We start from the raw sequence: 14,840 nt of genomic DNA, 5'->3' as shown, positions 1-14,840 counted from the left end.
CATGCTCACCTAACACATTGTACGTTCTTGATCCTTACGTGTTTCTTGTTTCTGCACTTCGGCACTTCCAGTGTTTATGTATCAAATGATCTTAGATTTAACCATTTACTGTAGCTCCGCAGCTTTTACCTTAAAGTAGAAAAGCAGGTAGGTTTGTCTATCAATTCAAAAAGTGACCTGGTTTCTAACCTACATTCCGGGAAAATTGTCTAATACATCTGGAACGTCTTTAATTATTTATTTATTTTTTTGTCTTTATATTTGATAAGCTAAACATTAGTATTTTCTAACTCTCCATTATTCTATCAAAACTAAAACTGCCAGAGAGAGAGAGAGAGCTGTATAAAAAAAAAAAAATTAAAGAATTGGTAAGGATCCCACACTGATGTGTACAAAAATTGCTATTATTAAGCACTGTGGGTGCTTGGATATTAAAATGCTTTTAACCACAATGTGAGGTAAAAAAAAAAAACCATTTCAAAATGTATCGTCATTAAAGATGACTTTTTACCAAAATCAGTCAGACAGTGGTAAATAAAGACCAGACAGACATTGGTAAATAATGTATCTGTATGTAACTATCCAAACTATGTAAACTATCCAATTAAAATTATGTCATATTTCTTAAAAGGTTATATGGAGTTTGACCCATGGATGAAAATGACATGTTTATCTTTTCAATCAATTATACACATACAGTAATACAGATGTTTAAAAAAGAAGTTAGACACAGAAAGAGCAAAGAAGTTCCAGAAGATTTTTCAAAATAAGAGGGCGGCAGTCTGGATGCTTGAACAGATCCTAAATATATTAAGTTTTGCTTGCCCCGTTGCATCATTTGCAATGAAAAATGCAGAAGACAATGATTGTAATTGACATACATGAGGGGTAAGCATCCTGCTAGGTAAGTTATAAAATTAGTTAGTCAAGAAAGTCATTTTTTTAACTAAGTTATAAAATAAGTTAGTCAAGAACGTCATTTTTTTGGGAGTGCCCAGCATAAAAAAATGGTCTCTACCTTTAAAAGATTGTATGGGCTTTGCCCCATCATCTTACTGTATCCTTTAATTTGCATCTTTTTATCATTTATTTATTTCATAATTTGAGTGGGTGTGTGGGCATGCATGTGCGTGTCACTTTTTCCTCTCTTGTGTCACTATTTAGATCCACACTTCTTCATGGTTATTCTTTTTTCTATGTGCAGTTTATGTTTTCTTTTACACTTGTATATACACATTTGTATCTACGTATGTGCTCCATAACTGATATGTTTTGTTTTATTCCCATCTTGCCATCATTCCACTCTGCTCTGCTGGGCCTATTTTTCAATTTTGCCAATTTCTGCTCAGGTGGCCACCAGCCAATATGTACAAGCTGTTTCACCCCCCCACAACCCAGCCAGTCCCCCCACAATACACCCAAACATCTCTATATCCCCTAACCACCATCTAAGAACCACCATCTACCTGAGTAAAAAGCAAGAACTATTAGGGACACACTTGCAAACACGTGACATGGGCCCTGGGAAATGGAATAAGAATTTATGAAATATTACCAGAGCAACAGTGGAGCAGGGACAGTCATGAGAATCAGAAGTAGCTCTATGTGCTGACTAGATATTTCACATAGGGAGGCAGAGACAAAAGATTGTGTACTTATTTGTCGCTATTTGAGAAAGGAAAATCTATATGGGAACCTTGAGGGAGGGCTACAAATTTCCAACCACTGATAGAATATCCTGAGCACTCTTAGAGGAGGATTTGCTACCGATTTTGCTTTGATTACTGTAAACTGTGATAGGTTTTCAAAATATGCTTTTTTGGGTGATACACAAAGAATTATTCATATATATAAATGTTATTCAAATAACTATAATCGTACAGGTGTTATGATTGACTCTGTTTCTGTTTTTGTGTGTGCACATAGTTTGACAAAAGAACTCAGCTTTTAACTTACGTTAATTTAAAAAATGTAGCCAGTTTTTAATTTCATTCACCAGGAGAAGAGCAAATAAAAAGTATCCCATTTTCAATAACATTATGTAAGAACACATCAAATATATCTGTAATAATATCAAATATATGCTTTACTTGAAGAGTACAATCTGTAAATGTAAATATGGATTCGAAACTGAGTTAGTCTTTGTTTACAAATTTACTTACAAGACAAGTTCATGCTATGGATTAGTTGGGGCTGAGTCTTTTCAATTTTCAATCTTATTTTTGTTTTTTCTCTTCTCACAGACCCACCAGAGACAGTGAGGATGATGAAGATGATGACAAAAAGGGTAAAGGCTGCACCCTACAGGTATCAATTGATTGAAGTTTTATTGTTCTGTTCTTTTTTTGGACGGAATATGATTTGAATTTGAGGTTTTAAATTTAGTTAATAGGTTGTTTTTTTTTTTTTTTGTTATTTGCCTTTAATCAATTCCATTAACTCATTTATGCAGAGATTTAGGTGAAACGTAAAATATGATATGCCTTATAGTGGTTGTTTATGCCCTATGATAGATGTATCATACTGTAGTTTTCATAACAGATTACAGCTCCTTAAAATATCAGTTCATTGAATAGGTTATTATTTGCACTTAAAAAGATGCTCCCACCCTATGCTCACACACCCTCCTCCTTTATCCCTTCAGTACCAGTACGCTGTGGTGCGAGTCCTCACTCATTTTGTTGCTGAAGTCTCTGAACCTGGAGGTGAGATGGTCTACATGTTGGGTACCGATTGGCAAGCTGATATCACTCCTTTGGTATTGGACCAGTTGAAGGTAACTGTAGAAAACCCACATATCTTCCATATATACATCCTCCACATATATATATATATATGTATATATATATATATATATGTATATATATATATATATATATATATATATATATATATATATATATATATATATATATATATATATATATATATATATATATATATATATATATGAATGTAGGTGTGAATGTGTGTGTTGTGAATGTTAATACCTTTCTCGATAATCAGTGGAAATAGGTAGTTGTAAAACATTTTTGAGAATACCTGACAACGTTTTTGCAAGCTTCCACTTTGACAAATCATGTTTTTGAATATGTTCCAAGAGTTTAAGGTTAAAAGGCTTTTTTTCACCATTACCCTCATCAGAGTTAAGGCTGGGTCTCGGCTTCTCCAGCTTTTTTAAATTACTACTAATCGGAGAAAATAATAACATATGGCTTAGCTTGAATATGAATCTTGCAGGGATATGAATACATTTCTGGCTCAAGTCAATTAAATTACATTTCAATCAATTTATTTATAGAATGTAGTTTTACAGGCACTTTACATTGAGAAAATACATTTAGTGCAATCGTACAGATTCTTGGTCAAATACATTCATTCCAAAATGTCTAATTAAAGAGTCTAATTAAACAGTCCACCCAAATTCTTTAAGTGATCAACTAAAAGAAGTCAAACCATTTGCTTCAAAAAGTCCAACAGTTTGTTTCGGATTACTGCCTTCGGCCGATGTAGTTCTTGTGATTGAGTATAAAGCGACCGTAACCAGACCATTGGGGTGAGTTATTGACTTTGTGGCAATCTCTGATGTCGAGCATGCATGTAGCAACAGTGGAAAAGAAAAATACCTTTTTCCAGGAAGCAACTTCCTGCTGAACCTGACTGAGTTTCAGAGACATTCTATTACGCCCGACAGGGAGTTTAAAAAGACAGCGTTTAACAAAATTACACAGAAGTGCTGATCTATGGGTGTTTTACGTGCTAAAGAAATTTGAAAAGTAAATGGCTTTTATAGCTCCTTCAGCCCTTTCATTTGAGAGAAAAAAACAACAACTGAGCATAGACACCCTGAGACTCTTTTTTTAAGGCCATGGGACTAAAGAAAGCACATACTGTATAGTAATTACGGTAAAAGCTCAGTCTGCTGTATGCTGTAACTTTTCTAAGATAGAGAGAGGGTTACCAACTGAAACCACTCTAGAGGGAGAACAATAAGTTGTTGGAACCTGTAACTCAGGTGATGAACCCTTCAGGATGATGTCAAAGCTAAACAGAATTCTAAGCCAGGTGTACTGCAGCTTCCATGAAAAGAGAAATAGAGGGCATTTAAAAGCCTGAATAACAGCTAATAAGGACAGGTTTGACAGTAGTAGAAAGTTGTAGCAGAATGAAGAAAATGGTCATTTTGTCCTGATGCAGCGGCCAAATAATACAGCAGCATAACTACAGAAATATCTTGGAACAACCCTATAAAGTCTTCACCTCTATAGCTTTAGTGTATAGTGAGCTTAATCAAAAAGGAAGGTTAAAAGCCTATACTTTGAAGGAAAGGTTACTTCTAGGCTGCGTTCTTTTATGTCCCTTGTACCATAGTGTTCCTAGTTTTCATTCTTTCTTGCTCAAACAGGTAGAAGATCCTCGCATTGCCAGGCTTGTAGATGGGCATATTTTAATTGGACGGGATCTAGGTATCACCACTATACAAGTGAGTAAGATTACACTACTTTTTCTAAACCCAATACGTTGTTTTCTCTCTTGCTCTCCTTTTTTTTCATTGACAATCTGCTTTAATTAGTGCTTTTTGTAATGCTGTATTTGTACATTGTACACTGAGTAAACCCATTAACGGGAAAAAAAAGTAAATTTTCACCAAGTCCAAAAAGAATTAGGGTACGTTCACATAGCAGACTGAATCTGGGACTTTCCCCAACAGTGCAAAGTGATATCATTTTAACCCACTATACTATTTCTTTCTTATACAACCCTTTCTCCTTGTTGCCTGCTTTACAATTAGCCCCAATCAAATATTGCTCATGTTGCTTTAACATCCTGATGGGATATCTTGCAGTTATCCACATACAGAGATGGGCCATTTAGGCTCTGCTGCATTTAAACATACTTGAGATTATACAGTAAGGACCACAAATCCACGAGTCCATTGTAATGTTTGATGGTCCATCAAGTCACAGTGAGTGAATGAATGCACAATTTAGTATTCCACATAAGATTTTTCAGAGCCTATGAACTTTTTTTTTCACATTTTGTGATGTTATAATTACAAATTATTATAGATTGAGGTTGTATCTGAAAAAAAAAACAAAGTAGTTTTTGCATAGAAAAACAAAAAAAACCCATGTTACTTAAAAAGAAAAAAAAAACACTTTGTAGTGTTTAGAGCTAGGTCTTTTCAGTTATGTCCCTACCAGCTTTGCACATTTTGTGAGGAAAATCGTACACAACTCTTCTTTGCAAAACAGCTCAACACTAACCAGAATAGACTAGTGAATATTCTCAGTCATCCAGGTCATAGTCATTCCAAAACAAAAATCTATGGCTTTGTTTCCAAGTTTGAAGATGTTTCACTTCCCATCCAGGAAGCTTTTTCAATTTAAAATGTCATAAGAAGTGTTGGTTTTGAGGCTTTATAGAGTGGACCAAAAAGAAAGCCTTGTTTTGGCTTAGAAAACATGCAAATTTAACTGGACGAATGGGTCCAGGTTTTTCAATTCCATCTATATACACTTATTTGTCTTGGTCAAATGTACAATATAAAAATGAGAAAAGGTTTAAAAATTCTTCTCCTAGGCAGTGTTTATTATAAATCTTCATCCCTCCATCTTCTGCAGCTTCTCCGTCCCGTTCTCTGGGGGCCGGCGCTTGTCTTGGGTCAAAAAGTGGGGTACATCCTGAACAGATCCCAATTTGTTCATAGGGCAGGATATTATAAAGCTACTCTAAAAAATGTGTATTTAAATGCATAAACAAGCATGACAGATCTTACAGAAAATAAGTGGTTAGTGTGTGTGTTTGTCAACTAATTTGGCACTGAGTATAGGGCAAACACAAGAGACCGTCAATATAACAGCTGAGTGTATGTTTTGCATCAGACCAACTTGGGACACGTAGATACAACTGCAGCTGAGCAATCATAGACAGCTGTGTGCCGTTTTGGGGCCAAGAAAAGGGAATTTACCCCACACTCCCTCTTTCTACATGCTGGAGTTGACAGCCACCATTTGATAGTTTGACATTTCAATTTTACCTCTCCAGCTTAGACTCCCTGAGCCCTAATTCTTCCTCTATTGCCCATCTCTCTTTCTTTAGTCTATCTCCCACAGCTTCTCCCTCTTAGATGCTCATTCTCAGTCTTGAAGAGCAATCCCATACATGTCAATCATAAAAAAAAAATCTTACCTCTCAGAGGGTGAGATTGAATTTGACACTCCAGCACGTTCACTGAGAGATTTTCTTTGTACACCAATCAGATCTGCCTGTCCATGTCGCCAGGCAGAGGAGTTCACTCTACCGCGAGGCTGCTAATCTGTGTCACTGTCATTCCTCTGCATTGCCTCTCCTCCTGTATCCCAATCTCTTTCATGCTCCGTCCCTTTGCCCTCTCTTATATTCTGTCCACCCCTATTTGTCATTGTCTCTCCTGCTCTGACACCTGCTCTGTGTTACCCTCTCTTGCTCACCACTTGCTTTTACTCTCCTTTCATCAACTCACTTTGCTTTTAAAATTTTTTATGCTTTGCTTTTGGCCCAGTTGACTTGAATACTAACCCACAGCAGCACAGCTGAGGGGTCTATGTGTTTCAGGTAGTGTTTGCAAGATTTAATTACTCACCATATGCTCTTTTTGCCATATATACACTAAGCAATTGCTCTTAACACAAATTTGAATCCATATGCAGAAAATTAATCAGCGATAAGATAATCCTGTTAATCTAAGACTAGGTTATTGCGGACAAAAAAACCTTGGGAAGCTTATCTTAGGATCTATTTTTATGTCACTATCGCAGTATTAAGCAGGTTTTACAACCAGCTACCCTACACAGTTTAGAAAAATATTAAATTTAACTATTCTGTTGTCTAAATAATTATAGAATAAAAACCATGGGACTTTCTTTTATATGCTGTATACACACCTTGTTTTCAAAATTTGACCTTCCTTATAGTTATTTTGACTACATTTAAACACCTATCCTGGAGTCCGGTTGTATTCCAATTAAACCTGTTTTGTGTTTAACATAATAATCTTAAAATTCTAGGATTCTGAGTCTGGAAAAGCAATATATTTTTACATAAAAATGCATTATGTTCTAAAATTTAAACCATAATTTAAACCCATCATGCTGTGTAATGGATTTCAATTAACATCTATATTAAATTTATTCTATTACTTTCAAATTGTTTGTTTTTTGTTTGCAAAAAAAATAAATAGCGCTTATCTTACAATTTATTACAGGTATTGTCCCCTCTGTCCGATTCCATCCTGGCAGAGAAGACTGTGACAGTACTAGATGACAAGGTACAGCACCATTTAGACTAGTTTAGTAATTTGATTTGGTTAAACCTTTTTTTCATGACTTTGATGCTGGATCTGAGACAGACTGGTCCAAGGTTTTACCCAGGAACCACTGTACGGTATATAGGCACCAACCATATGTTCAGAAATTTATTGGTTTGTGTATTTTTACAACAATTGCTATAAAACACTGTTTATGATATAATGAGCAAATTATTTTAACTAACATAACTTTTTTAGCTTAGTATCTTTTTTTTTCTGCCCACAGAGTTGAGTATTAAATAATTATCCTTCCAAAGATGCTTAAATGTACTAAGAAATTGAAATTAATAAAAAATTTTGTTTATGTTATCTGACTACATAACACCAATGGTCCAAGGTATAATCTGCAGAAGTTTTATTTTGTTTTGTTTTTGTTTATTCAATGTTAAAAAAAAGTGGAAATCCAACATTTTTATAAGCATTTTTTTTTAATTATGGTAAAATATTTATTGAATTAGATATGTGTTTCTGTAGGTAACAATAACAGACCTAGGAGTCCAGCTAGTTGCATCGTTGTCTCTCAGCATGACTGCAAGTCCTGGAAATTACCAAGCTATACAGCTAACAACTACAGCTACAGACCTGCTTCACACACCTAAACAGGTAAGGATTGCTTTACTTATATAGATAGATATAAAGGGCATTCACAAATGTACCAACACTCACCTGGAGACACTATGTTTGAAATTATAATTTCACTTTTAATTGGCATCTTTTTGTTGCATTTCGCTAACAATAAACAGACGTTTCCATATAGATGATGAGGCAATCTGTATTCATAAATTCATCTCATTTTTGCTGTGACATATTACCACATTATTTAAGATTGGGTTACAGGAAGAGGTGGGTAGTGTACCCCAACATTTTACTAAAGTAACAGTAGCACTTCTGCACCTTTTTTTTTTTTATCCAAGTAAAACTAGTAATACAAGTACTTAGTAATAACGCTACTTAAGTACTGAGCAATTGTTGGCTTATAACATCTAATTTAGTGTTTGAAATAATGTAATCGGACAACAATGTGTGCAAAGTCTGGTTTGTTAAGGTATTGAAATGAAATAAAAATATTACAAATAAAAAACATGATTCAAAAATTACAAATTTGGGCAGAATAAACAACATAATTTTTAATAAAAACAATTTTTACAGTTTAGAGAATCTATACATGTCAGGAAAGAATTAGGTACTTGCAGCTACACAGTAATATCTACTGTTTACTGACTAGCTCAAGTTATTAATTGGATTAGAGAAGATAATTGATTTAAGTGAATAGATGATTATTTAGGTAAATATCATGTTAGTTTGTAGTTTTTTGACCAACATGCAGAAGCATACGAATCTGGACACAGAGAACTGCATTCTGGTTGAGGGGGTAGACCAATTGAGTATGGCTTGAACCTTCTCTGGATCTGGCTTCACCTGTCTGCTCTTGACAATGCGTATCAAGAAGATGATTAATATGGCATGAAGATCACAATTCTCAGCTTTGACAAAGAGTTTGTTCTCTAGAAGACATTGAAGAACTTGATGCACATGGATATTTCTGTTCAGAATGTCTGCAAGGTATACGAATTCAAACTGATTTTAAAAAATATCTAAGATTTCAAAGGGACTGAAAAACTGTTCGAGAGACCGAAAGGCATTAACAGATATTCAAACGGAGCTAGGGGGTCTTGAATGTAAAATTAATTGAGTAAAGTTAGCATTTATCACAAACTCCTAAAAGATCAATAAGCACTGTTTAATTTGTTATTCTTAATATAGTTAGGCAATAGTTCATTAAACACAGTGTTTTAGAGTAATCAGCTAATTCTGTCTTTAAATTAACTGCTTAATCACTTATGAAAGTAGGAAATTAATTTAAAAAAAAGGAATAAAGCAAAATACCATGAAGTTCAGACTTTCAAATTACAGGGTAGCCTAAAATTCAGGATGATGGATAAACTTTAACTGAAACCTAAAAAAGGAAGATCGATCATTCTGTTTTGAGGTTGTGGTTAAGCAACACCTTGCTGTGATTCTCACCATGTTTACCAAATTGCATTATTTCAGACACAGGCAACTCTAGGTTAAAATTTCAACGTGTTTTGTTGGAATTAGTTTCCAATTTACATTTTAAAATAATTACAATACAACACAAAATGCATGACTATAGGCTTTTTTAAACTAAGTTTTAAAGCCTTCACTATGCAAACCTTTCTTTTATTGAGAACTATTTCTTAGTATGCCCTCTAAACTCATCTGTGCATTTTATTTTCCTAAAGTCTCTTCTGATGGTAAAGTAACCACAGTATTTCAGGTCGAATTATCTAATTCAATATATGATGACTTTAATATGCTCATAACAGGTTTTCTTAAAAACAGATACTACCAACTGCACAATATGTGGATGTGTAAAATATAGAAATAAAACAGAAATTACTCTTTCTCATACAAATTAGCATTGCTTATTTAAAGGGGTCATATAATGATTCTATAGGGTATTTGGTGCTGGTCCTTAAGGTCTCTGAATAGGGTGTCTAACATTGGTTGTGCTGAAAATGGCATATTTGTTGTTTTATGAGCCCTAATGCAAGCCTGGTTAAAAGCCCTAGAATGAAACGACAGGTTTTCTTCCTTTTGTGGTATGCTCATGAATATTTAGATGAGCTGTGCGCTGATTGGTTGGCAAAGCTGCTGAGTAAAGACACATCATAGCAACAAGCACTCACTCACTTTAATAAAACACAAAATATAGCTACAACTGGTATTTTAGGTTAAAGCACTGCAGGGTTAATTGTATATATTAAGATGCCTTGATCAAACTTTTTTATTTTTTGTTTTCCTCACGTCCAGGAAGCTGTAGTAAGTGCATGGATTCATTACAGTGATGGTTCAGTGACACCCCTGGATATCTATGATCCCAAAGACTTCCTCCTCTCAGCTATCTCACTGGATGAGAACGTCATATCTGTGACCAATCAGGTAAAATAAGGTCCTTTCAAAAATAAAAAAAACACCTTCATTGCATTTTCACCAAACATAACAAGAACATCTCTTCTCATCTTCCTGTTAATGGACTGTCAAATAGGAGCAGCACTGGCCAATTATAGTAGCTGAGGGTGATGGACAAGGCCCACTGTTTCGTGTGGAGATGGTCATTTCTGAGACTTGCCAGAAGTCTAAGAGGAAGAGTGTGCTGGCATCTGGAGTTGGTAATGTGGTAGTCAAATTTGGAGCTAACAGCGATGAGAGAGGTGGACCAGAGGATGGTGGAGGTTTGGAAAACAGCACCAGCGAGCAAAGAACCAATATTGGAGGGGAATGGAATTCCAAGAGTGTGGCTGCGGACCGAGAGGAAGGAGCTATGAGGAAGGTGGGTGAATTATTTTGGATTTTTCTCTGAAATCATTCTTCTTATTCTGTTTTTTTCAATTCTGTCAAAAAGTCTTCTAAAGGTTGCAATTCTAAATTTCCACCAATAGTTGAAACTTACACTAGAATTATGCATTTCCCCATTTCGATTGGATTTTACATTTCATAACTGCTTTTTTTCTTTTTATTTCATCAGGTTAGCACAACGACAAAGAGCACAGTTACACAACGTGCTTTAGGTGGCAGAGCTGCCAGTGGTGGCAACAGCGGCCAGGGAGGTTCAAGTCAAGCAAATGGCTATAGCAAGAACCCTGTACAGGTCGAGGTTCCAGGAACTGGGAACGGGGAGCTGACACAGACTACGAGAGGCCTGTCAGACCTCGAGATTGGGATGTATGCTCTTCTGGGAGTATTCTGTCTGGCAATATTGGTCTTCCTCATCAACTGTGTCAGCTTCGCATTCAGGTAATACATTGTAAAAGTTTAAGCTAAACTTAAAATGAAAAGTAATTCAACTTTCCCAAAAAAATTGAACATGCCAAGCTTTTATGCTGGTTATTTTAAAGGGTTTACATTAACACAAGATGTTTGGGTACTCAATTTAGATTTTTTGCTGAAATTTGATTCCTTTGACATGGTTTTGTTTACTGCTATTTGAAGACGACCACCAGCAGACCTCCGTATAAATGGTTTAAGACATCACGGCAACCAAACGCACAGAAGAAGAATGTGGACGTCATACAGATAACTGGAATTAATGATGAATGTGAATGTCATTAGAAGGGTTCAATATATCATCAAGCAAAAAACAAAAGAAAATTGATGATGCTGGTATTCCGATGCTATCAAACTCTTGAACGATGGTAACCAGTATGTTATGTGCCATCGTTATTTTAGGAAACAAGTCAGGATAGTGGAGAAAAAATGGAATATCAATCAAATTCTAAGAGAAGAGTGACTTTTAAACAGTAGATTGTGTGTTTAAACTCTGACTGTTTTAAGTATTAACTCCAGCACATCTGGTGTTTGTTTGTAGTGAACCGTGCCAAACACAGCAGAATTGCGCTAAATCTAGTGCTAGTTCAACAGTAGGGCTCGGCATAGTTCACCTGTGGCTCTGTTCACTGATAACAAAGAGCGCATGAGCAGACCACACATCTCCAGTTTACAGTCAGCTGACTCATTTCGGGGGTTTCCGGCATGTCCAGCTTTGCAATTAACAAATCTTTTCCCCTGTTCACAACACAAACGTCTTCTCAGCCTATTGGCAATAAATGGCATCAAGAGTGTGGTGTGACCTGGGAAGATGCAGAGACCAAGATTCTCATTGAAATTTGAACAGAGAACGCGATCCAGGCACATAAGATCCTGAATATTATGGGCGCTGCCCTTTTTGTTAGCGTAATTTCCGCCTTGAGAGCTGTAGTATCGTGGACTGCCAATGCAGAGGTGTCAAGTAACGAAGTACAAATACTTCGTTACTGTACTGAAGTAGACTTTTTAGGTATCTATACTTTACTCCATTACTTATTTTTCTTCCTACTTCTTACTTCTACTGATTACATTTTCACACAAGTATCTGTACTTTCTATTCCTTAGATTTTTAAAACAAATGTTACTCGTTACTATTGGCTTTGGTTTAATGTTTATAAATATGTATTTCACGTCATGTGCGCCACCTAATGCAGATCATTGGCGCCATCCACATCTAGTGAAAACTAGTATAATTGGGTGAGTTATAAACGCAAACACTCATTGGTTAGCTATTCGTCAGATTTGTGCTGACGCCAAAGGAAATCATCAGAGGCAAGCATGTTTTCTTCTAACTGCAAACGGGAATTGTCTATGCAATGCTGCAATGTCGAATTTAGAAAAAGATGTTGAAATGTCTGAAAGGTCTGACACAGGCGAGAGCGTATCGGGAGACAGAGACCAACAGCACCTCCATCATCCTTGGCCCTATCTCAAATAATAGTCGGAAAATTGAGCTTTCAATTCATATAGTGGCATCTGGCTTTTTTTTTTTTTTTTTTTTAAAGGTTACTTTATACTTTTATACTTAAAGTAATTTTTGGAGCACATACTTTTTCACATTTACTTGAGTAAAGAGTTCAAGTTGATACTTCAACTTTTACCAGAGTGTTAAAACTAGTGTTTAAACTACAGTATCTATACTTCTACTTAAGTAACAAATGTCAACACATTCTAGTAAACAGATAAATGGAGGCAGAACATGTCTTTCAGTCATCAATGCACACACTGAGAGACACACAGGAGCTCTTTCAAGCTGGGCACCATTTCATCTACGACACCTGTCCCATCTACGAGGAATCAGAATACAGGGCTCATTGGAAAACGTTGAAGACCCCTGTTGTCAGCGATTTCTTCTGTTGACATACATTGTTATTGAAGGTGTTGCAGGAAGCTATAAAACATGTAAAATTATAACCTTTGCTACAGCCCTGTTGGCTCCAGGCTAAATCTAAAGACTTTGAAGGATGTTTGCTCATCAAATTAGTATGCAGAGGTCCAGTATTAAAGTCATCTTTTTTATTTATTTATTTCTTTTTTAAATGTCCACCACTTTCTACATCATTGAAAATCATAAACTCCACTTATTTAGAATCTTTACATAATTCAAGCCACATGGTAACAAATCCGTTAGAAAAGATCTCCTTCTGCACCTTCAAGTTTGACTACATTGTTTCCAAAAACAGAGGGTGAGGAAGTTCACAGATCACCATTCGTCATCACAAGTTACCATGAGAGAATCCAATTTCACAGGCACAACTCTTTTCAAAAACCTGAAAGCACAAAGTCCTATCACAGAATAATTCCCAGATTGATTATGAAATATCATTAGAATATTTAGGAATGATGTTTTTGTTCGTTATTCGCCGTAATTGATGCTCATCTGTCATCTGTCTTTTGTTCTTTAGGTATCGTCACAAGCAGGTGCCAGTACTAGAAGCAGGTGGTAACATGAACCATGCCCATGACTGGGTGTGGCTTGGTACCGAGGCTGACCTGTTAGCTGACCATACAGACCAATGCCAAGGGTTACCTGATGAATGTACAACCATCATTGACAGAAATGAAGGAGGATATGAGGAGAGCAAGTACCTTCTGAATGGTGCTGGAAACACTTTGGTGATGAGTTTAGGCACTGGCATGGGCACAAAAAGTGCGGGTGGCGGCACAGGGGGACTTCGGGGGATGACCCATGGACAGACCCTGCCACGGTCCGTTGCAGAGCCACATCAGTGCCTTTCTGCAATTACTACTGGTGGCAAAGATGCCACTGGGCAAACAGAGCATCTCAATAATTCTCCCCGAGCTGCGGCTGCAGCCGCAGTTGCTGTTGCCAAGCGCAAAAGAGTTAAATTCACATCCTTTGCCACTGTTTTGCCCAACGATAATTCTGGTGGTGGTGGCCCGTATGTTAATTCCTCAGTTCTTGTCACAAATGGGAATGAGGATGACATAAAGTGGGTGTGCCAGGATATGGACCTGGGTCAGTCTGAAATCAGAACCTACATGGAGAGGCTACAAGACAATCTGTGACTGAGATACTGAGCAATATACAGGCAACGGATATGTGTTGGATAAAAGATGGACAATGAGTAAAATTCACCTGTGATGCCTTTGCAGTGGATTAATAGAGGGTCAGGTGAAGCAAAAATTGTGGGATGACTAAACACAAAAGGTGTAATGAACTAAAGGTTTTGGACACAGCTTGTGGGTAGCTTGTTAATAGCTTCCCTTAAGAAAGGCAAAGTATAAAGTCATTACATTACATAAAAGTAAAAGTAGCAAACAATAAGTAACATTCAGAGTTTGTTTTGTGTTACTTATTGTGGAAATCATTCTGTAAAAATCAATAATGATCATTATTGGGTTATGTGTGTTTACTTTCAGAAAACAAGTAAAGCACTGTAATCATACATTATCAATTCAGGGTATGTTAAAGGACAAACTTTTGTATGCCACTTTACATCTTAACAAATATGTTAAACAACTTTGATCTTGTAATGACGTCAAACCCCTTATTTATTTTTTTTTTTTTACATATTATTTATTACCATTAATGACAATGGCTGTTAAAAAATATTTTGTTTTAAAATATACAGAATTTATC

General features: G+C 36.0%; 1 protein-coding gene across 1 annotated transcript in view; it reads left to right on the top strand.

Moving 5' to 3' along the window:
* Window positions 1-14,266, top strand: part of LOC119773570 (transmembrane protein 132C-like) — a 163,361-nt gene extending 149,095 nt beyond the window's left edge. Inside the window, exons 5-13 of the mRNA XM_038270575.1 lie at window positions 2,244-2,307; window positions 2,645-2,776; window positions 4,406-4,483; window positions 7,247-7,309; window positions 7,823-7,951; window positions 10,184-10,312; window positions 10,419-10,703; window positions 10,899-11,167; window positions 13,642-14,266. Of these exons, the coding sequence (XP_038126503.1) occupies window positions 2,244-2,307; window positions 2,645-2,776; window positions 4,406-4,483; window positions 7,247-7,309; window positions 7,823-7,951; window positions 10,184-10,312; window positions 10,419-10,703; window positions 10,899-11,167; window positions 13,642-14,266 (1,774 nt within the window). The remainder of the gene's footprint in view (window positions 1-2,243; window positions 2,308-2,644; window positions 2,777-4,405; window positions 4,484-7,246; window positions 7,310-7,822; window positions 7,952-10,183; window positions 10,313-10,418; window positions 10,704-10,898; window positions 11,168-13,641) is intronic.
* Window positions 14,267-14,840: the final 574 nt, after the last annotated feature.

Source organism: Cyprinodon tularosa, unplaced genomic scaffold (assembly GCF_016077235.1).
Source record: "Cyprinodon tularosa strain WSP-4 unplaced genomic scaffold, ASM1607723v1 ctg769, whole genome shotgun sequence".
Lineage (NCBI taxonomy): Eukaryota > Metazoa > Chordata > Actinopteri > Cyprinodontiformes > Cyprinodontidae > Cyprinodon > Cyprinodon tularosa.
This window is presented reverse-complemented; position numbering and strand designations above follow the sequence as displayed.